Source organism: Puma concolor, chromosome E1, assembly GCF_028749965.1.
Source record: "Puma concolor isolate L17-30 chromosome E1, mPumCon1.1.hap2, whole genome shotgun sequence".
NCBI classification, from domain to species: domain Eukaryota; kingdom Metazoa; phylum Chordata; class Mammalia; order Carnivora; family Felidae; genus Puma; species Puma concolor.
Genome location: NC_141680.1, coordinates 39,379,362 through 39,402,676, shown reverse-complemented (window position 1 = coordinate 39,402,676; position 23,315 = coordinate 39,379,362). Strand labels below are relative to the sequence as shown.

Genomic DNA, 23,315 nt, shown 5'->3' with positions numbered 1-23,315 from the left:
AATCCCAAGCAGGCTCCACACGCTGTCAGCACTCGGGGCTTTAACTCATGAACCGTGAGATCATGACCTGAGCTGAGATCAAGCTGGATGCTTAACCAAGCAGCCACCCAGGCTCCCCTAAATTATGTAATTTTCATATCAAGAAAACAAAAATCAATCCATCGAAAGCAAGGTAGGACAGATGGAAAAGAAATAAAATGAAAATGGGGTAAACAAAAAACGACACTTAAGATGGCAGAGAGAAGTCCCAACAACACAGAAATTAGAATCAATGAGTTAAGCTCACTGGTCGAAAGTTAACACACACAGAATATTAGGGGCGCCTGGCTGGCTCAGTTGCAAGTGTGCAACTCGATCTCAGACTCATGAGTTCGAGCCCCACATAGGGCATTACTTAAAAAAAAATACTGTTTGTTAAAAAATAAATAAATACAATAAGACAGGGAACGTGGATTGAAAGGATACGTATTACCCAATCAGACTGGGTAATTATGGCGGGAGCAAAGTGGGGTCAGGGATGAAGGGGGAAACAAGGAGACTTGCAGGTTGATTATGACCATGTGCCATGAACCTCAGTTATTATTCGCCACAATCTGGCATATTATTAACTCAAATAAGTGGCAAAGGAGAGCAATGAGAAAGAGAAGAGAGGATAAGAAATAATGCAAGATCGAAAGTCAGTCTTCTCGGGCTCAAGTCCACCTCGGGTAAATGACTTCTTTGAGTCTATTTACTTATCTGTAAAATGGGCATAACAGGAGTATCTACTTCTAAAATTGTGGTGAGAAGGAAAATGAAATCCGGTATGGCTATTATAAGAAACTAGAAATACCAAGTGTTGATGAGGATGTGGGGAAAAGGGAACTGTCACACACTGTTGGTGGGAATGTAAATTGGTGCAGCCACTACGGAAACCAGCATGGAGGTTCCTCAAAAAATTAAAAATAGAACTACCCTACGATCCAGGAGGGTCTGGGTGGCTCAGTCAGTTAAGCATCCGACCCTTGACCTCTGCTCAGGTCCATGACCCCACAGTTCGTGGGTTCCAGTCGCGAGTCAGTCTCTGCACGGACAGCGTGGAGCCTACTTGGGATTCTCTCTCTCTGTCTCTCTCTCTCTCTCTCTCAAAATAAACAAATACACTTAAAAAAAAAAAAGAGCTACCCTATAATCTAGCAATTCTGCTTCTGGGTATTTTTCTGAAGAAAACAAAAACACCAAGGAGAGATATCTGCACCCTTTTGTTCATTGCAGCACATTATCTACAACAACTAAGACACGGAAGTGGCCTGAGTGCCCACTGATGGAGGAATGGGTCAAGAAGATGTGGCGTGTATATAAAATGGAATACAACTCAGCCACTGAAAGAAGGAAATCTTGCCATCTGTGACCACATGGATGGCCCCTGAAGGTACCACGTATGCTAAATGAAACAAGTCACACAGAGAAAGACAAATACCGTATGATCTCACAGGTGGAATCTAAAACAAACAGACGCGATCCAGGCTCATAGGTACAGAAAACAGGCTGGGGTGGGGCCGGGAATGGGGGGTGGGCAAAGCGGGTGAAGGGGGTCAAAAGGTACAAACTTCCAGTTGCAAAATAAATAAGTCGCGGGGACGTAGCCTAGAGCATGGTGACTGTGGTTAACAATACTGCATTGTGTTTTTGAAAGTTACTAAGAGAACAAGACTGAAAAATTCTCATGGCCAGAAAAACAATTGTAACTATGTATGGTGACGGTATATGTATAGCGCTGATCATCTCACGGGATATATACAAATACTGAATGGTCGTGTTGTTACACGTGAAACTAATCTCATGTCAATTATACCCTCCGCTTAAACATTTCAAAAATAATGAAATACCGTGTGTAAAATATTTAGTACAACACATTGCTAATGTACAATGAATGTTAGCCATCATTAAGAAAAAGTGCAGTCCCCAGAGACAGGCTGAATAGAGGAAGCCCTAAGAAGCCCAGCCTTTAATTCGGTTTGGAGGTACCCAAAAGTGCTGTGGGAGCCCAGAAGCTTCCGGGTAGCCCAGAGTTTTCTGGAAGAATTCACGCTAGCTGGTGCCACCTTGCTTTTGCACATCCCTGTGCCTGGAACGCTTTCTCCCTGCTCTGAATGGCTAAATTCCTCCGGGTGTCGTAAGACAGTTAAACTCGCCCCTGACTACGCTCCCAGCCCTACAGCCGGGGCAGGGTTAGGTCCTTCCATGGGCTTCCCTGGCGACAGCCCAGAGAATGAAGAAATGACATTTTCACTGAGGCACTGCTCCTTCACAGCAGGGCCTGGGTTCCAGTCACCTCTGCATCCCAGCACCTGCACCTGCCTCTGGCATGCCGATGAGGTCAATAATGGTGGTCGCTAATTCATATGACACCTCTTACCCGCTAAGTGGCATTTTAAGTGCTTCACGGACATTAACGCATGTAACCCTCACAATTACCGTGTGAGGTGAGCATTATCATCATCTCCACTTTACAGATGAGGAAACTGAGGCAAAAAGAGGGTAAGTCCCTTGTTCAAGGCCCCACAGCATGTAAGGAGCAGGGCCAGAGTTGAACTTCAAGTGGGCGGGCTCCAGAGCCAGTGCCCTCAACTGCTACCTCAGCGGTTCTCAAGCGGGGTGCCTCTGCCTCCCGTCCCCTGGTGGGGGGGGCATTTGGGAAAGTCGGCAGACATTTTCAGTTGTCACGACTGGAGGGAGGCTCCTGGCATCTAGCCAGAGATGTTGCTAACCATCCTGCGCTACACAGGACAGAGCCCCACAATCATCTGGCCCCAAAGGTCACTAGTGCGGAGGCTGAGAGATCCCGGTGTACGCAGAGCGGCAATCATGTTCGAACAAATGCCTTGACGTGGTCTTTGGGTTGCAGCTGACTTAGTAAACATGGGAATGAGCTGGTTGGTGACTTGCCACTGGGAGGACAGGAGCCCCGGGTAGGGAGGCCAGGTGATGGCCGCAAAGTCACCCATGACCTGCAGCCATCCGCTGACGGGCCAGGGGCTCAGAGCCAGAGTCAGAGAAGTCTCTGCCGAGGACCGATCCTGCCTGGGCCCACGACTCCAGGGGCTCCGGGGGCCACGTGTTAGACTGGGGAGCTGAAATTTTCCAAGGGATAAGTTTTCCCAGACTAAGGGAAATGTTGGAATGAGAACAGGCTTTGACGTTCCCTCCCAAGGCTCAGAGCCCTGACCACCCAGTGGAGGAAGGAAATAAGCGGGCAAGGCCAGTCGGCGTGACCAAAGTCTACCCCACTGCCTCACGTCACTGACCCTGGCCGGCCAAGCCAGCTCTAGGATGGACCCCGGAATCTGGCCTCCCAGCAGGGGCCGAGGAAAGCACCAACTTTGGTCAGACAAAGCTGGCTTACAATCCTGGGGCTGCCACTTAATAAGCTGCGTGACTTTGAGCAAGTCACTTTGCTTCTCTGAGCACCGGTTTCCTCATCTGTAAAATGGGAGTAACATGGCCTGGTTTCCCTTCCCTAAAGTATCTGTGACGTTGCAGACGCTGAGGACCCCATTCCGCTGGCCAGCTGCCGGTCTTATTTCTCCTGGCAGGAGGGGGTCAGGTTCCATCCACAGGCAGATTTGGAAATGGGAAATCTGTGATTTTTTTTTTTTTCTTGAAAATCTAGGATTTATAAAAGCATCCCTTAGGGCCCCAGAAGGGGGCGGCGCTGCCCTGAGTTTGGCTCTAGAGGACCAAGGCCTCCTGCGCCCTCTGCTGGCCGCTCTAGGTTCTCATCCCATCCTGGACAATAACTAGACTCCTTAGACACAACAGGGCTTGTGGTGCTTCTGGGAGCCATGAGAAGGGGGGAGACCAGCCCAAGACATACAGAGGACAAGTGCAGGATCCTGTCTTAGCCCTTGCTCCGCCCTGCCTCATCTGCGTCCCCTCCCCGGGCATCACCATTTGCTCCCCAAGCCTCAGTGGGGTGGCAAGGCAGAGCTCTGCCCCTGCTCCCTACACCCGTCTGCATGTTTCTACAAGGACACTTTTCCTGGGGCCCCCTTCTGAACGTGCCCCTGCATTCACCCCTTGGCTGTCCAACCCAGCCGCACTTTCCCTGACCATCCTCTGCCCTCTGACCCTCACCCTCATCTTAGAAGCTCAGGGGCCTCCTGATTCTCCTGCTGGGAATGGAACATCCTAGAAAGACAGGGATTCTAGGATCCATTCCTGTTTGGTCCGGAAACGCAGCCCATCGCTTCGGAAGGGCATGTGCCATCCCAGGAGCATTTGCTGAAGCTGCCTCATCCTCCACTAAGCACATCCGCCTAGGCGAGCAGGAGCGAAATGCCCAGGGGGACATGGCCTCGGCCTGGAGTGGCTGCTTACGTGCTGGATCAGCGTCTCCACGATCTTATAGCGATCAGGCATGTGGGTCACCATGTCCGCCATGTTGTCCTCAGACGTCCTCACCAGCGTCGGCCCGAAGACCAGGGCCAGGTTCCTGGGCTCCATCTGGGCAGGGGAGGAAAGCAGGTCAGCATCAACACTCCATGAGCTCTGACCTCCAGTCCCCCAGACCTCCCTCACCCCAGACCCCTCAGGCCCAAGGCCCATCCTGAGCTATGCCTGGCTTAGGGGACGGACACCTCCTTGCTGGGTAAGGCAATGCCTCACAAGTAGAGTACAGGCCAGATTTCAGCCTCGCTCATCCCCAGGCCTAGCAGCCGAGAGCAGTGCCCAGCCTGCTCACCCATACCGTGCTAACAGTGACAGATGCCAGAATAGGGACCTGCTGGAGGTTCTAAGGGTATTTTAAAACTGGGAGCATTCCTATAGCTCCATTCATTTTTGCAGAACCAGAAAATACAGAGGTCTGATTAGAAAAACACAATGTGGCATGAGAGACTGGTTTAGTCTGTAGAGTGAGCAATGCTTGATTTTAAGGTTATGAGTTCGAGCCCCATGTTGGGTGTAGAGATTACTTAAAATAAAATATTTTTTTAAAAAAGAAAAAAAAAAAGAAAGAAAGAAAGAAAAATGCAATGCAAGGGATTTGAGCTAAATCCAAGGATAGATTTCCATCAGACACAGAGGGACTGTGGCTCTCTGCCTCTGCGATACCCTTCAGAAACTCCGGAGATGGCTCTCTGGGGAAGAAGCACTGGCTGGCATGGAAGGGTGGGGTGGGGACAGAGTGACTACGGAGAAGGGTGTGCCTAGAGGGCCTTGGGATTATCTGACCTGGAAGAGGCTAGAATATGCTGAAAGGACCCTATATGCCTCCTTCCCCCACATTCCACGCCAGAGTCCCCCCACCTTGTTTTTCTCCGAGTGGTCAGCAATGGTCTTCAGATGGCCCACGAGGAATTTGAGAGTCTCATAGTAGTGTCCTGGGAGATCCCGGATCTGGGCGGGAGCGAGAAGGGGCATGGGGCTGTGATGGCCCTCCCCATCTCCCCAGCACACCCCACAGGGGCTCCCACCGCCATACCTCCGGAGTCTGGAAACCACCCTCTAGCCAGCCCCCTTGGAGAGATGGAGAAACGGAGGCCCAGAGCGGAGAAGGGCATCTCCAAGGTCACAGAGGGAAGTGGCGGCACTGGGCTCCAGGCCTTACCAGCTTCCGGAGCGTCTTCATCCGCTCCCTCGAGTCTTCGATGCGATTGGCCTCAATGAAGTCATTGTATTTGTCTAGAACACAGTGAAGACTCTTTAGAGAGGTGGGAGGCAGTCCCTTCTCCCACTCTCACGGTGCTTCCAAGCTGAGGAGGCCCAGTGCTCCATGACCTTGCGTCTATGTGACCAAACCCACTACAGCTGCACTTGCACTCAGGGGCGCACCCGACCTGGGGCAGCCCAGGTGTGTTTGGGAAGAAGCAGGACCTGAGCTGCACGTGGATACTGGAAAAGAGGTCCTCGTCCCAGGCTCTGGGACAAGGACACCACAAGGTCAGAAGAGGTTACCTAGAAAGCGGGAGGGGCCCTTTCGGCCTCCAGACACCCACACCACCTGTGTCAAAATGCCCCCCAACTCCCTTCAGAAGAAGTGCATGGGGAACTTTAAAACATGGAACAGGCTAAGTTTATTCTGAAACTCATCTGACGAGTAGATGCATAAGGAGAGCGGAGAACAGTCTGTAAAGGAAGAATCACGAGGGAGGGCTTGTCCTATCCGATACTGAAACGCGCTAAAAAGATAGCATAGCTTCAGCAGCCTGGGCCTCACGGGGGAGGCTGGCCAAGGACAAGGACACAGAAAGGAGGGGAACAGGCCACGTGGATCTTTACTATGTGATAAAGGCAGCGTTTCAAATCAGTGCGGAAGGATGGAGGGGTCAATAAATGTCCCTGGGACAATTAGCTATCTTGTCGGGGGAACAAAAATCCATTTCCAGCCCACATAATAATACACAAACATGTGTGATTGCCTTAGAGAGCCAAATGTCAAAGTTGCTAAAATCTTGGGAAAACCAAGAAGACGTCTTTACAACCATAAGGCCTTCCTAAACACGAGACGCAAGATCCATTAAAGATTAACAGCTTTGACTACACTTAATTGTTTTCAATTTCTGCCCCGAACAGTTAATAGGCAAACGGCAGACCGAGAGCAAATCTCCGCAAAAACTAGCAAAGGGTTAATACCCATAATACACAAGAGCTTGTCTCGTACAAACCGATACCAAAAAAGACAAACAGCCCAATAGGAAAATGAACAGGAAATGAGAGGAAACAGAAAAGGCCAATAAACTAATGAAAAGATAGTTAATTTCCCTAATAATGAAAGAAATGAAAATGAAAACATAATGAGATGACATTTCCCTCAACCAATTAAGAGAAGTCTAATAAAATGCTGATAACATCTAGGGTGGATGGGGCCAATTCTCTCCTATGCTGTTGGTCAGAGTATGAACTAGGGCCTTCTTCTCAGAGGGCAGCTTGACATTAGCTTTCAAAAATGTTGACCAGGACTTTGACCTGGAAATTCTACAGTCTAGGAACCCACCTCTAGGACACCGATCCGGGCATGTAGGGACACCTTCAAGGAAAGTCATTGCGACGTGTTTTGTAAGAGCAAAAATTTGAACACAACCTGAATATCCATCAATAGGGGAGTGATTAGGCAAATTATAGTCTATTCCGACTACGAACTACCAGGTGGTTGATTTAAAAGAAGAACGGGGTAGAGCTCTTTGTACAGACACGAATGAATCTCAGAATGACAAGCCTCCTTTTGTTAAGAACCCCCACCCCCCCACCCCCAGGGGTGTGCTGAATCCTGCTCACACCGGCTCCTGAGGGCCAAAGGTGTTCATCTCTTCTGACTCCACGTTGGTGGCAGCTTATCGGTAGCTTGAAATAAGGCACAGTAGGAGTAATTGTACCATGGAGACTACAGATCAAGGCTTTTTTCCCTTGAGAGCCAGATGGCAAACATTTGCCAGCACGCAGGCAAACTCACCCAACTCTAGACCCTATCTATGCATGGTTGTCTCCATCACAGGTGTAAGAGGGTCTGGGAAACAAACAGATCAGCGAACGGTCAAGAGCTGGGCTCTGGAGCCGGAAGCCTGGGGCTGAATCCTGGCTCTGACACTGACAACGTGCGTGACCTTGGGCAAATGATTTAACCTCAGTTTCCTCATCTGTACAGTGGAGATAATAGTACCTACTCCATGGAGTTGTTGTAGGGAGCAGTGCTTGGCACACAGCAAATGCTCAGAAAGGGTCAGGATAGTCTCCAGGGATAGGGACTAGGAGAGTGACAGGCACCTTCGTGTGTTCTTTATTTGCATCTATACTAAGTTTGTTACAAGCCCATGTTTCTCTTGTATTGAAACAAAAACCCAGGGTGCCTGGGTGGCTCAAGCGGTTAAGCCTCAACTTTGGCTCCAGTCCCGAGCTCGCGGTTTATGAGTTCAAGCCCCATGTCGGGTTCTATGCTGACAGCTGGGAGCCTGGAGTCTGCTTTAGATTCTGTGTCTCCCTCTCTCTCTCTCTCTGCCCCTCCCCTGCTCTCTCTCAAAAAAAATAAACACTGGGGCACCTGGTTGGCTCAGTTAGGCATCCGACTTTGGCTTGGGTCATGATCTCACTGTTCCTGAGTTCAAGCCCCATGTCAGGCTCTGTGCTGACAGCTCAGAGCCTGGAGCCTGCTCTGGATTCTGTATCTGCCTCTCTCTCTCTCTGCCCCTCCCCTGCTCACACTCTGTCTCTCTCTGTCTCTCAAAAATAAATGTTAGGGGTGCCTGGGTGGCTCGGTAGGTTAAGCGTCCGACTTCGGCTCAGGTCATGATCTCACGGTCCGTGAGTTCGAGCCCCGCGTCGGGCTCTGTGCTGACCGCTCAGAGCCTGGAGCCTGTTTCCGATTCTGTGTCTCCCTCTCTCTCTGCCCCTCCCCTGTTCATGCTCTGTCTCTCTCTGTCTCAAAAATAAATAAACGTTAAAAAAAAAATTAAAAATAAAATAAAATAAAATAAAAATAAATGTTAAAACAATTAAATAAATAAATAAGCATTAAAAACAACAACAACAACAAAAACCCAATGAGTAAAGCCAACAAACCCAATAAAACAAAGTGGTCAGAGTGCAGCACAGACAGGTGTCCCTCCTCCTCCCGTCCTCCACTTCCACCCCCACTCACCGTCGGTGAAAAGAGGCTCAGGCAGTTTTCGGAAGAAGGACTTGAGCAGGCTGCTGATCACATTGAGGTCCTGCCAGCGCTGGGGAGAGGGCGAAGACGTCAGGTCCCAGGCAGGCCCAGCGGGGTACGCAAACCCCATCCCCCCCCCCAGGCCCAGCCCAGGTTCCCACGCCTCCATGCTAGTCTAGCCCGGCCCGGCCCTCCCTGGGGTACACCCACACCAAGCTCTGCCCAGACCGGGGAATCTCCGGCCTAAGGAGACTAATCAGGGTGGTGGCGGCAGAACAGCGCCCAGCTAGGTCCTGGCCCCCTGACCGGCTGGCCCCGACCCCTCCCTGCTCCAGCAAGCCCAGTGAGCTCCAGCATTTGCCCACCCACAGCAAGTACTAGGTACCTTCTTTGGTGAAAGCACTATGGGACGGAAGTGAGGGAAACCTCCTTGGTGGTTGGACCTCCTCGGGCCTACTAGCACTCAATCCTGCCTCCCAGGGCTCCCCATTTAGTGGAGAGCCACCCTTGGACCCCCTCTCCTTATCCATGACATAGCAGTCATTCATGCCTGGCACCTGCCTATCTCAGGCCTTTTGCACATGCCAATTCCCTCCCCTAGAAGTTTCCTCCCCTGCCCTTCACAGGCCAGCCTCCTCATCCTACCCAAATGCCATCTCTGCAGAGACGCCTTCCCTGACAGTCACAGCTAACACAGCCACCAATGCCTCTGCTCTTTCATCTGTACAACAGCCCTGACCTTGTTTCTTCCATGGCACTTACCATACTTTGTCACCGTTGTATGCATTTTTTTCCTTCCCTGCCTACCTGCCTGGCAGGACTGTCTGTCCTGTCCTGTCTGCCCTGTCCCCCACTGTGCTCCTATCACCTAGTGAGCTCAGTTAGCCTGGCACCTATATGCCCTAAGTCAGTAGTTCTCAACAGGGGCAGAATCGCACCCCCAGGGACAGAACCCCCTTGGTTTCCACAACCAGAGTCTGGGGATGCTTTTAAACTTTCTGTGATACACAGGACACCTTCCCACAACAAAGAATTATTCTGCAAGGCATCAAGATTGAGAAACCTGGGTTGTTTTTTTTTTTAATGTTTACTTATTTTTGAGAGAGACTGAGCGCGCGCAGGGGAGGGGCAGAGAGAAAGGGACACAGAATCTGAAGCAGGCTCCAGGCTCCAGGCTCCAAGCTGTCAGCACAGAGCCCGACACGGGGCTCAAATTCACAAACTGCAAGATCATGACCTAAGCCAAAGTCAGACGCTTAAACAACTGAGCCACCCAGGTACCCCAAGAAACCCTGTTTTAAATAAATGGATGGTTGGGGCGCCTGGGTGGCTCAGTTGGTTAAGCATCGACTTCAGCTCGGGTCTGATCTGTTTGTGGGCTCAAGCCCCACATTGGGTTCTGTGCTGACAGCTCAGAGCCTGGAGCCTACTTCGGATTCTGTGTCTCCCTCTCTCTCTAACCTTCCCCCGCTCACAATCTGTCTCTCTCTCTCAAAAATAAATAAACATTAAAAAAAAATTTTTTTTTAAATAAATGGATTGTTGAATGCAAGAATGAATGAAGCATGGCCGGTCACTGTCCCTTGTGTCCACGAGGGGGCACCACCATCCCGTGCAAAGTCCAGGGTAACAGCCTTGACCGGAAGGGCTCAGAGTAACTCAGGCCCGGAAAACAAGGTAACACCTTCCACAAAGACACGCAGCTCCACGACACACACACTCAGTACAATGGCCCCACACCATCCCACGAACAATACCCTCCCCCTCAGGTTCATCAGGAGTTACGGTCACCCTACCCACAGCACTTAACTTCCAGCGGTCCCCAAGACAGAGGACAGGACTGGTGTCTGAGACAAAACGACACGCCCAGCACACTCTGGGCCCTGACTTGGGTCCGCTGCCCCCCCAGCCCCGGCCATGCTTCTCCCTGGCTAAGCCCCAGCGAATGTGCTTTTGGGCATATCCACCCCAAGCCAGCACAGGGCCCGCCCACCTGCCCCATCACCTCCTGGCTGTTCTCATCTCCCAGCTGCCAAACCCAAGGCTTCTGGACCCCTCCCACGTGCACACATCTGCCACTCATCCCCAGCCTCACCTGAGCCCCCCCTCTCCTCTGTCCCACACGGAGCCTGGCCCTTCACTCCTGCTGCCCACCCTCTGCCCACATCGTCCCACTCTGTGCCCCATCCCTCCATCGTCCCACCCTGTGCCCCAACACCACCGTGTCCATCCTCCAGTGCACTCTTGGGGACTGCCTGTTTGTGCCATCACCCCAAATCCGGGGGGGGGGCCTGCCTGACACATCTTCCCTCTCGGGCCCTACTCCCCAGTTTCTGCCAGAGAGATATCACCAGCCCCCAGCTCAAATATTGGCTCCTCCCTGCACCCCCCTTCCTCCCTCTCATGTGGTCAACTCCTAGAGCTGCTCCCGTCTTCCTTATTCCCCTGGGGCCACCGTGTCCTCCTGGCCCCTTGCACTTCCCACATGTCAGCAATTTCTCCCTTGGATGCCCCGCTCTGGGCCTCCCTCATTTGTATCCGTCAGACATAAGCTAAAGCAGACTCCACTCTCATTTATGCCTCCCCAGCTGAAGAACCACTGAAGGCTCCCTATTGTCCCTACTGTCAAGATCAAAGACTTCAGTGGAGCCATCAAAAGCCCTCCACCTCCTGCCCCGGGCCTCATCCTCCCCACTGGCAAGCCCAGGAAGGAGGAATGAAATGGGCCTGTTCTCTGTCTCGACACTCAGACCCTTCTCTGGGATTTTGGAAAATGCCATCGTTCCCAGCCTGGACTGCCTTCTTGTCCACCTGCCCCCTCCCATTCACGCTTCAAAGATTCAAACACTCAAGTCTACCACCTGCTCCGGCCCTCGGCGTCTTCTCCTTCCTCATCGCACAATCTGGCCCTTGGTGAGAGAGCAGCCTTCTCCCTTGGCCACTGTCCCACACGTACTTATCTTGTCTCTCCATTTTTTCCCCAAGGGCAGGAAGACGGTCAGGTATCACATAAAGCTTCACTAAATATGTGACTCATGGGACTTCATTGCCCAGATTCCTGGTTTTCCAAAAATCTTTTTCAGCAGAGCCCCTTTTTGCCAGACAGAATCATACGTGAAAACCCAATATGAAAAAAAAAAAATGACATTAAAAACAGAACAAAGCAGATTTCTCTAGTTTGAGCAAAGACCGGGGTTCCTGACCTGCTCCCAGCCTCCCAAAGCTTTTTGGGGGAATACAGTTTGAGAAACACTGACCCTGCTGCACATTCTTTTTTTTTCACATTCAAATATCTCTTTGTTGGGGCACCTGGGTGGCGCAGTCGGTTAAGCGTCCGACTTCAGCCAGGTCACGATCTCACGGTCCGTGAGTTCGAGCCCCGCGTCAGGCTCTGGGCTGATGGCTCAGAGCCTGGAGCCTGTTTCCGATTCTGTGTCTCCCTCTCTCTCTGCCCCTCCCCCGTTCATGCTCTGTCTCTCTCTGTCCCCAAAATAAATAAACGTTGAAAAAAAAAATTTAAAATATCTCTTTGGGGGGCCCCTGGGTGGCTCAGTCAGTTAATCCTCCGACTTTGGCTCAGGTCACGATCTTGTGGATCTTGTGTGAGTTTGAGCCCCGCGTCAGGCTCTGTGCTCACAGCTCAGAGCCTGGAGCCTGCTTCGGATTCTGTGTCTCCCTCCCTCTTTGCCTCTCCCCCATTTGTGTTCTGTCTCTTTCTCTCTCTAAAAATAAATAAAACATTAAAAAAATGTTTTAAATTCTTTTAATATACATTTTGGGGGGGCGCCTAGGTGGCTCCGTCAGTTAAACGTCTGGCTCTTGGTTTTGGCTCAGGTCATGATCTCATGGTTTGTAGATTCAAGCCCCACATTGGGCTCTGTGCTGACAGGGCAGAGCCTGCTTGGGATTCTTTCTCTCTGCTCCTCCCCTGCTCATGCTCGCTCTCTCTCAAAATAAATACTTAAAAAAATATATATTTCTTTAGTTTTTTTTTCCAGCTTTACTGAGATATAACTGACATTTTTTTAAGAAGTGAGCTTTTTTTTTTTTTACAGGAAGTGGAACTTATTGGTGGGCATGAATAGGGAGGGACAGAGCCAAGATTCTCGTGAATGCAGAGCCCAGCAGTTGTCCAAGGGACCACGATTAGGGATGTATTTGACCCCCAGCCATCTGGGATGAGCCGCTTTTCGGCCACCATGTCTACAAATTCATCCACAATAAACTGAGTAAAGCCCCACTTCTTGGGAATGTGGATCTTCTGGCGGCCAGGGAACTTGAACTTGGCCCTGTGTAGGGCCTCGATCACAGACTCCTTGTTCTGCAACTTGGTACAGATGGACATGATGACTTGGCCGATGCGGACCTTGGCCACCGTGACCGGGGGCTTTCCAAAGGTGCCCCGTCCCCCCACACCGCATACCCGTCTGGAGCCTAGACCGGAGACATGAGGCCAAACCTCAATGTCCACTGGGAAAGGCTGTCCCCAAAGTCCCTTAGGGCAGCCTATACAATCGACAGGCTGCATACACCACCAAGGAGGCTGCTGTTTGCAGCCGTGGCACCCTGGGTCCCCGTGGGGAAAGAGCACAGTCGGCTTAACCGGCTGCTGAGCCTGCTGCAAACTTTTAAGTGTGGCTGTCAGACTGCTTCACGAGCCGGCTTTGTCTCATCTGACCGGCTCCTCCTCTTCCCACGTTGCAACCATTCAAAGTCCTGGCTGCTCCAGAAAATACCACAGGCTCCCCTTCTAAGCCAGGGGTCTGTGGAGCACAGCCTGCGGGTCCAGTCCAGCCTGTGGCCTGGTTTTGTGTGGCCCTGGAGCTAAGAACGGTTTTCACGTGTTTAAAGGACTGAAGAAAAAGAAGGAGGAGGAGGAGGAGACCGCGTGGTAACCAGCACCTAAAACATCTGCTACCTGGTCCTTTACAGAGAAGGCAAGTCGACTGCTGGCAAACCTTCAGGGCCCGCCCCTTCGCCCAGGCCATTCCCTCGGCCCAGAATGCCCTCGCCCGGCTTTCACCGGCGTTTAGTGAACTCTACTCATCCTCAAGGCCCCCAAACTATTGCCTGCGAGCCTCTGCCTCAAGGCTCCCTAGCCACGACTGCACCTGTCGGGCCTCAGCTGGGGGGATGCCCATCCCCGGGCCTGGCCCGCAAGGACAGGCCCCGTCTCACCCGTCTTCGTGCCCCGGCCCGCTGCCAGGCACGCCGCAGGGTACAAGGAACACGACAGACACACACACCGCCTCGGCCCCTCCCCGCCTGCACAGACTCCCCGGCTGCACCCACCTCATCCTGTAGGTTGATGTCCCCGGGCCCACGGTTGAGCTGCTCCTGCAGGCTGGACACCACTGCATTGTTACCAGGCACTCGGTAAATGCCCGTGGACTCCAGACCCCGTGCCTCCACGATGCGACAGCACGCAGCCACGATCAAGGGGACCCGCTGGGGACAGGCAGGGCAGACGTGTTAGGAAGGTAAGAGGCAGGATTCCCCACCGGTGAGCCAGAAGAGGGGGGAAGGCCAAGACGGCAGCAGTGCACGGCCGGAGCTGCTGCCTGGGGGCCCCATGCAGGGGAACAGAAGGCCCTCACCGTCTCCGGGCACCAGAGCCTCACCACGGTGGGCACGGGAGCACTGACCGGAGGGTGGGGATTCCGGGCTCTGCCTCAGTTCTGCTGTTCCCTCCCTGGGCTCTGCCCCCCGACAACCCCCACAACCACGGTGTCTCTAAGATGAGGCGGAGAGCTGGTTCCAAAGTCCCTCACAGCTCTGACCCTCTGTGCCTTGGTCTGCCCCCTTCTCTGCCTGTCCTGGGGTACGGCGGGGGCTCACCTGGTTCTCTATGGCTGGTTGGCACTCCTCCAGACGGACCCCAAACGCCCTAGGAGCTGCCTTCTTGTTCTTCTTGATGATGTTGATGCCCCATGGGGTTTTGGGAGTGGCAGCACTGTCATCTGGGGTCGGAGAAGGCAGACAAAGTCAGGGTGAGCGGGGGTCGGGGGCAGCAGGGGAGGGGCAGCAGCCACACTTGGTCACACACACCCACCCATGTTTGGACATGTGGGGACTCCATCAGAAAGGCAACTGGAATGCTGAGGGCTGATGGGAAATTATATCCTGAGAGAAGGCCTCAGAGATGAGGGGGTTTATTCCTGAGGAGTCAGCCCTCGGAGGAAAGTAAGGACTTCTATATGGCCTCGAGGGCTAAAACAACAAGGTGGGGGTCGCAGATTCTGATACAACCAAAGAAAAAACTTTCTAATAGTCGAAAGTGTATAAAGAGGGGAAAGGCCGCCTCCAGAGAGGATGAGCCTCCTGCTCCTGAAGGGACACAGGCAGGGACTTGGAGAACACCCAGCTGGGATGTCACGGAGGGAAATCAGGTTCCAGGCCCTTCCAGCCCTAAGACTCTGGAAGCCCCTAGACCCTCACAGGCATACACACACAGACTGACATACCAGGATAATCCTGGCACACATCCAGCCCAACACATGCGCGCGCACACACACACACACACACACACACACACACACACACACAAGCCCTTGGCTCCCATGTAGACCCACAGAACTGACCCCCACCCTCCCACATGTGCACACACACATACTGCCCCCTTAGCAGCCACCTTCCTACCCTTGCTCCCTGCGGACTGGTCCTGAGTCCTGAAGCCACGTGCGGTACTCTGTTTGAGGAACTCAGACTTGAGGCCCCCCAGGCCACGAGAGACTTTGGGGGAGGAGTCAGCTTTGGGCCCAGAGCTATGGCTGTGTAGGAAAAGGAGGAGAAGAAAAGTCTTCATCTGGGGTCACCCAACATGCCACCTGCCCCAGCCTCCTACCACTTTAGACCTCCCCTCCATCCCTGACGAATGCCTCCTTGTCCTTCTGGGGACTGGAGGCTCTGCCTACCCACCCACCCACCCCCACCCCCATAGAGGGTGATTCAGAGGCTGCCTCGGGCCCAGAGGTGGGCCAGGAGGATGACCTCTGTCTGGAGTGCCCCCCGCCTCATGGTCAAGACTATTCATGAGAGCTGGACCTCACCTTACTTTGCGATAATCATTAAGCTTCTTGCTGATCAGAGCTTGGTTGGCACAGCCGGGGTCCTGGAGAAAAGGAAAGAGAAAGCAGACCCCCTCAGTGCCCACAGCCAGCCAACTCAGGCCTCATCCCTGGCCCCTGCCTCGGCTTCGCCAGCTGGAGGGCTCAGACCCTGGAGCGAGAAAGACCAGGGCTGGACTCCCGAGCACCCCCTCACCAGCTGTGTGACCTAGGTAATCCACTGGCCTCTCTGAGCCTCAGTCTCCTCCACAGTAACAAAGAAGATAACATGGCAACCTCAGGGTTGGGCTGCTGAATTGTGCATGTAGCACTCATCACATTCCTGGCCAGGCACAGAGGAGATGCCCCTAGGACTGGCAGCCCTGGCAATAATGGAAGTCACGTGGGACCCCCTGACTGTACCCTGCTGGGGACAGCCCAGCCAGGCCCCCCAGAACAGGGCCACACATTCCAGGTACCTTCCTCCCTACAGTAAGGAAAGACAATGTCCTGAGGGGAGCAGAGCCTGGTTCAACCAAAGGATGTGTCTCTTGTCAGTAAGAGGGTCTGTGGCCCAGAGGCCAGGTGCTGGCACCCCTCTCCCCCTGGCCCACCATCCTCATGGCAGAGACCAGCCCCCGAGCTCAGGACCCCCACAGAGCTGTGTGCACGTGAGCAAAGGCACCTCGGTGCAGGCCCCTGCTGGAGGGGGGCGGGCAAGTGAAACGGAAACGTCAGCCCCGGCTCTGGGTGTGCAGCTGCAGCTTCCCAAGAGGGGGCGCCATTGAGAAACTACCCTGAAATCCCTGCCAAAGCCTTTGGCTCAACCAGTGCAGCCTGCTGCCAAAGGCCAATCCTCTTGGCCTCCTCCCAAGGTCAATGTGTTGGTGCCCTGCTGACAGGCCAGCCCTGTCAGAAGGGCCAGCCACGGTTCTGGCACAGGGGCACCGCATTCTGTAATTCACTCCATAAGAAACCCCGGCTTTCTGAAGCAAGACCTAAGATTGGCCGGGAGCTGACCTCTCTGTGCCACAGCCTGCCCAAGGCAGTAATAATAATGATAATAACGATAATAATTCGTGCCCTCCCTATAGTTATTAGTGTTCCTGCCGGCCAGGGAGCACTGAGGGTGCCGAGGGCTCCGGGAGCCGCTGTCTGTATTTTCTCTTCACGCCAAAGCCCCGGCACGTAGGGCTGCAGGGGTTACCCCCTGTTGGCCCATTTTATGGAGGAGGGAACTGAGGCTCAGAGCGGTGAAGCGAGGTCCGCGGCAGGGGAGGGACGGCCCTGGGGCCTCCCTGCACCCCCACCCCCACCCCGCCCCGCCCCGCCCCGCCCCACCCCAGCCCTGGTGGGCGGCCGGGCCCTCACCTCGCCCTCGGCCCTGCTGTTCTCTCGGATCGCTCTGATCCAGCCCAGCATGTCATCCCGGTCCTCAGCCTGAAAGAGATATTCACAGAAGTCAGCGGTGGTCAGCCGGAACACGTGCCTCCTCTTGGTCTCGCTGTAGGAGATGTCCACCAGGCAGGAGCCGATGCAGACGGGCGCCGCCTCGTCCTCACCTGCGACGGCCGCCGCCGCCCCCGCCGCCGCCGCCGGCCCGGGCTCCCGCCGCTCCTTGCTCAGCAAGAGGGAGCGCGCCCGCAGCGCGGCGTAGACCCGCTTCCACTGGCGCAGGCCGCCGCCCGCTTTCTGCAGGGAGACACGGTGGGGGGGGGGGGAGACACGGGAAGGGGGAGGGTGTGAGAGGCGGGGCCTGCCCTCCCCGCCCCCACAGCGCGAGGGGGCCCCGGGAGCTGCAGGCGGCCACAGCAGTGGGGACCCCGCCCCACGGCCAGGAGCCCCCTGCCCCACCCTCCCGCCCAGCCCCTTACCTGCCTGGACACCCCTACCCACCGTTCTCAGTCCCCCAACCTTCCTTTAAACACCAGCATCTTTAAACACTAGCATCCGACTTCGGCTCAGGTCGCGATCTCACAGCTGGTGAGGCCCTCGTCAGATCCTCTGTCTCCCTCTCTCTCTGCTCCTCCCCTGCTCCAGTTCTCTCTCGCGCTCTCAAAAATCAATCCATCAATCAATCAATACTAGCATCAACGGGGCATCTGGGTGGCTCAGTTAGTTAAAGCCTCCCACTTCGGCTCAGGTCATGATCGCGCAGTTCGTGAGTTCAAGCCCAGCGTCAGGCTCGGTACGGACAGCTTGCTCAGAGCCTGGAGGCTGCTCCAGATTGTCTCCCTTTCTCTCTGCCCCTCCCCCGCTCACACTCTGTCTCTGTCTCTCTCAAAAATAAACATTAAAAAAAAAAATACTAGCATCAACAGCATCTGGTCAGCAATGCCCCCACAGCAGCAGCGAGGCCCTCACCCAGCCTAGCCCACCTTACATAAAATCCTTGTAAAGCCGTTCCTAAGTCCACACACTGCCCCCTGCACAGCAAACTGATCAAGAATTCCCCACCGCACCTGCTCTCCCAGCTTGTCTGCCCCTCGTTCAAGACTCTACTCTGTATCCTGGTCTCAGAGGCCACTCATAAGGTCACTCTGGCCCCTCGTGCTGCCGAAGCAGCTTCTCCGTCCGGCCTGGCCTTTTCCTTAGCCTCTCTGAGGCACGTTACTAGCCTGCAGCTCCTTCCTTCTCCAAGCCCTCTCTTGGCATCCGGGACCCCGTGGTTCCTGGTTTTCCTCCTCATTCCACTGGCTCCTTCTCAGTCTCCTCCATTGGTTTTCTCCCTCCCACCCCAACCCCCCCACACACAACATGCTCTCATCAGCGGTTCTCAACTGGAGCGAATGGTCCCCAGAGGACATTTATCTGGAGATATTTTCAGTCGTCACACCTGGAGACGTGCTATGGCATCTAGTGGGTAGAGGCCAAGGGTGCTGCTAAACACGCCCCGATGGCCAAGACAGCCCCCCACAACAAAGAATCATGGGGCCCCACATGACTCTAGAGCGGAGGCTAAGCCCCTGCCCTACAGGAGGGGGAGCTCCAGAACTTTGCCCTGGGCTCCCCTTTCCCTGAATGTCTCTCCTGTGATGTCATCCACACCTGTGGCTTTAAATCCCATCTGTCTACTGATGGGGATTCCCAAACGTATCCCTGGTCCAGCATCCTCCCCCGACCCCGACCCCTCCCAGCCACAGTCCTGCACCTCCCACTGCCCACTCAGTGTCCCCATGTGCATGTCTCATAGGCACTCCACGGGGTACTTGATTTTTGTCACCAAACTTATTCCTCCACAGCCCTCCCCAACTTCTCCAGCTCAACACATCTACCCAGTTGCCCAGAAAACTAGGACTTGCCCTTGACCCCCCCCCCTCCTCACCCTTGACATCCAACCCAACAGGAAGTCATACCTGTGCTGCTTCCAAAATACCACCTGTCTCCACCTTTTCCCGATATTTACCACCTTGTCTATATCACCAACACCTCTTACCTGGACAACTACACAAACCCTCCCAGTCCCCACCCTCATCTCCTGCAATCCACTCTCCACCCCACAGCTGCCACCATTTTTTTTTTAAGTAATCTCTGTGCCAACGTGGGGCTCAAACTCACGACCCTGAGATCCAGTGTCACACACTCTACCCACTGAGTCAGACAGTCGCCCCTGCAGCCACCATTTTAAAATGTAAGCGAGATGGTGTCTCTCCCCTGCGTAGCACTCCCTGGTAGGTTCCCAACGCCACTGGAATCAAACCCAAGAACTTTCATGATGTGTCTCTCCCCCTCCAAACTCAGCTTCTCCACCGACTTCTTTCTCGCTGTGTCAAGACACAGGGGCCCTTCTCTAGTGAACAAGCCAACCCTTTCCTTTCTTGGGGCCTTTGTTCTTTCTTGCTGTCCCTTCTGGCCAGAGCCCCTTCCCTCACTTCTCCATGTGGCCTCCTTCTTGCCCTTTAGATCTGAGATCAAATGTCACAAACATCACTTCCTCAGTGAGGACTTCGCTGACCATTTTTTCTTTCTTTTTTAAAAAAAAACATTTATTTATTTATTTTGAGGCGGGGGGTGGGGGGGGGGTGGGGGGAGTGGAGAGCGTGCATGAGTTGGGGAGGGGCAGAGAGAGAATCCCAAGCAGGCTCCACACCGCCAGCACAGAGCCCAACAAGGGGATCGAATTCACGAACCGTGAGATCATGGCCTGAGCTGAAATCAAGAATCAGACGCTCAACCGACTGAGCCACCCGGGAGTCCCCACTGACCATTTTTTTAATAAAGGCAGCTCCCTGCTACCTCCAGAATTAAAGGCAATTCACATCACCCTGTTCATTTTCCCTGAGTGCTTACTGTAACCTGCGCTTAATGCTGGTTGCAGATTTCTCCAGTAAATGGGAAGCTCCTGGGGGCCGGGAACTGGTCTGTCCTCTCACATCCTTAGCCAAGAGCCTACAGCCTCCACAGGCGTAGGGTAAGTGCTCATCAATATTTATTGAATAAATGAATTAATGAATTAATCATCCTCGGAGCACCCTGAGGGCAGAGGCTCTCCCCCATCAGGCCCAGGGCTCCCTTCCTTGCACCGGTGGCCTACCTACCACTCATCCAACAGGGGCCTCTGCCCTCAGAACGAGCCAGATGAGGAAACTCCGTGGCTGGTGGGTAACATGGCCACATCTGACCATGAGCCCTGGCCACCACCACAGACCTGCTGGACCCAGACAGGATTGTCAGAGCAGGAAATGACATGACCTTCCAGGGGAATTTGTTTTCATGTTCATATTTTTATTTTGAGAGAGAGAGAGTGGGCGTGCAAGTGGGGAGGGGCAGAGAGAAAGGGAGAGAGAATCCCAAGCAGGCTCCAAGCTCAGCACAAAGCCCGACTCGGGGCTCGATCTCATGACCATGAGATCGTGACCTGAGCCGAAATCAAGAATCAGATGCTTAACTCACTGAGCCACGCAGGCGCCCCTCCAGGGGAATTTCTTATGTCAGAGTGAGGGGGGTGACAAGGTGACCCTTTTTTTTTTTAATTTTTTTTTTAATGTTTATTTATTTTTGAGACAGAGAGAGACAGAGCATGAACAGGGGAGGGGAAGAGAGAGAGGGAGACACAGAATCTGAAACGGGCTCCAGGCTCTGAGCTGTCAGCACAGAGCCTGACTCGGGGCTCGAACTCACGGATCGTGAGATCATGACCTGAGCCGAAGTCGGACGCTTAACCGACTGAGCCACCCAGGCGCCCCAACAAGGTGACCCTTTGAGACCGAACCAACTAGGTGACCTTGGACAAGTCAAGCCCCCTCCCTTGGCATCAGTGTTCCCTACTGGTAAATGAAAGGTGAACTAGCCAGTTCCCAAGGTTACATCCTGCTCAAATGGTAGGTCTGTGACTGCAGGGACCTGTCACACCTACCTCCCTCTGCCCGACAGTGAATGGTCTCTGAAAGAGCCTGGAGGCTGGGTGGGGGTTACCCGGGAGAGGCTAGACTTGCCAGAGCGGACAACATCCGGCTGGACATCAGTTCCCTGGACAGACTAAGGGCCCGAAGCTGACTTAATGACCCCTCTCCTAACTCCCAGGCCACAGCACCAAGAGGACAAGTGAAATCGGGTCCTGGCCAAGCCAGGAGTGGAAGCCCCTGTCCTCCAGTACCGGTCAGTGAGCAGGAAGGGCCCAGTTCCCGTCCCTGCCTGGGAGACACTGTGGTGCGGCTGCCGGGGGCCATCCAGAGCTGGGAGATGGGCCACCTCGCAGGCCAGAGTCAGCATTTCTCCCCTGGCCCTCAGAGGAGCTCAAACTTGGGGCTGGAAGGGTTCATCTCCCCTTCCTCAGCTCACACAGCTGGCCCCTGCTGCCCTCCTAGGCAACCCCTCCTGCCATCTTGCTGGCTTTCCTCTTTGGTCTGCTCTCCCCACTTCCTCTCAAGGTGCAGCCAGTCTCTCGCCTTCTCCCTCAGTGCTCCCACACCTGTGGCTACAAGTGCACACCCTGATAGACTCCCTCCCGGGTGCCACAGCCCTAGAGCCTCTGAACCCAGGACACCCCCACCGGGGCATGACCCAGGGCCCTTGGACTCCACAAGTCCCCAAAGGAACCCTTGGCTTCCACTCACCAACCTGCCCCTCCAGGGCCCTGTGGCTCAAGGGAAGGCCCCATCGCCCCCGCAGCCATCATCTGCCTCCTCCACCCTCCCTCACCTCCCAGCCATCAGCAAGCCAAACCCATCGGTCCCTCAGTGTCTCTAAATTGTCCCTTTCCCTCCGCCCCATGCCACGACCTTAGAGCCCTCGCCCTCGCTCACCTGGACAGCGGCAATGGCATTGTCACCTCCTATCACAGATGTGATCCTTGCCTCCTGGGCTTACACACCTCCCATCCCTATCTAAACCCCTGCAAAGGCTTGCCCTGGGTGATGAGGTCCCGAAGCAGGCACCTGACTCCCCACCTCGGCTTCTACCTCTCACCTGGCTCGCGACCACCCAGCACGCCCTCTGTTCCTTTCTCCCAGACCATCCAGGAGGGCATCTCCACTGTCAGAGCACTTCCCACCCCCTCCCTGTTCTGTGGATTCTCACACACCCTTCATGTCACAGCCTCCCCGACACCTTCCCCCAACCCCGCATAGGCTGGGGTCACCTACTGCGTGCCATTCGGCTCAGCTCTCCAGTCCTGACAGTCGTGGGCTGGCAACTATTATGCACCGGGTGCTTCCTCTGCTTGTCCTGAGCCCCAGCGGGGCGGGATGGCCTGCCTCCCACACCACTAAATACCCAGAACCTCGACCGAGAATCGGGAGCATGGCAGGCACTCGGTCATTATCGTGGACTGGATGAGGGCACAGATGGATGCCAGCCCCACCTGGCCCATACATCTCACTCCACCTCCCACCAGCCCGGGACGTAGAATGGCACTGTCCCCACATTACAGATCAGAAGAGTGAGGTACAGAGGTTAAGGGGCTTGCCCAAAACCATATGCTGGATAAGTGGCTGGGCAGGAGCTCCCAGTCTGTCTGACTTCAAAGCTTACATTCTCTCCAGGTACAAGACCCCCAGAAGGCGGGGCGGAAAATTCAACTAATAGCAGAGGACTAGCAGCTCCCCGTGCCAGGCACTGGGTGCACTTTTGCTGAGATCATCTCGTTTAATCCTCAGCAACAGGTGTATATGCTAGGGATTGTTGTTAGCTCTATTTACAGACGAGGAAACTGAGTCATAGGCGGGTGAGTCACCCAAGCTTCCCCCGGGCAATTCATGATGCAGGCAAGGGCCAAGCCCAGGTCGATGCTAACCGCTCCGCTCAGCTTCGCCCGGGCCGCGTCGCCTCCGTGGACCCAGGGCCCCGGCCTCCTCGCTCTGGGATCCTGTTTGTCTCCCCCTGCCACCTGCATGCCCAGCCGTCGCTGTGGTCGCCCTTAATTGGTCCTCCTGCCTCCAGCCGGCCCCAGCCGGGGCCCCTCTCTAATTCATTCCCCAGGAAGCCAAATGAAAGAGACCCCAGGGGCTTCAGTGGCTGTTAGGATAAAGACTAAAAGCTTTGCTGGCCCCGTGAGGCCCCGAAAAGGCTAACGTCTGTCTTCTTTTGGGGTCTCAGCTCCTCCGAAAGAATCACCCTGGCCTTGCTCCCTCATTTTCCGTGAGCCCCCAGTGATCCTTTCTGGGGCGATCAGCCAACCAAGGATCACTGTGGGATGGTTCTGTCAG

General features: G+C 54.3%; 1 protein-coding gene, 1 non-coding gene and 1 pseudogene across 8 annotated transcripts in view; all 3 read right to left on the bottom strand.

The window, feature by feature from the left end:
- Positions 1 to 23,315, bottom strand: part of ARHGAP23 (Rho GTPase activating protein 23) — an 80,165-nt gene that overhangs the window by 10,753 nt on the left and 46,097 nt on the right. For 6 of the 7 annotated variants that reach the window (XM_086687143.1, XM_086687142.1, XM_086687149.1 and 3 more), the window contains 9 exons: positions 17,041 to 17,361; positions 15,673 to 15,734; positions 15,263 to 15,393; positions 14,462 to 14,583; positions 13,916 to 14,071; positions 8,615 to 8,693; positions 5,591 to 5,664; positions 5,290 to 5,379; positions 4,360 to 4,485 (listed from right to left, as the gene is read on the bottom strand). In XM_086687143.1, the coding sequence (XP_086543269.1) occupies positions 4,360 to 4,485; positions 5,290 to 5,379; positions 5,591 to 5,664; positions 8,615 to 8,693; positions 13,916 to 14,071; positions 14,462 to 14,583; positions 15,263 to 15,393; positions 15,673 to 15,734; positions 17,041 to 17,361 (1,161 nt within the window). The remainder of the gene's footprint in view (positions 1 to 4,359; positions 4,486 to 5,289; positions 5,380 to 5,590; positions 5,665 to 8,614; positions 8,694 to 13,915; positions 14,072 to 14,461; positions 14,584 to 15,262; positions 15,394 to 15,672; positions 15,735 to 17,040; positions 17,362 to 23,315) is intronic. The other variant, XM_086687146.1, reaches the window with a different exon arrangement.
- LOC147574329 (large ribosomal subunit protein uL16-like) lies at positions 8,615 to 13,907 on the bottom strand (annotated as a pseudogene).
- LOC112854225 (small nucleolar RNA SNORA70) lies at positions 13,102 to 13,235 on the bottom strand. The gene has a single exon (XR_003222956.2). It is a non-coding gene; the product is annotated as a small nucleolar RNA SNORA70 (small nucleolar RNA).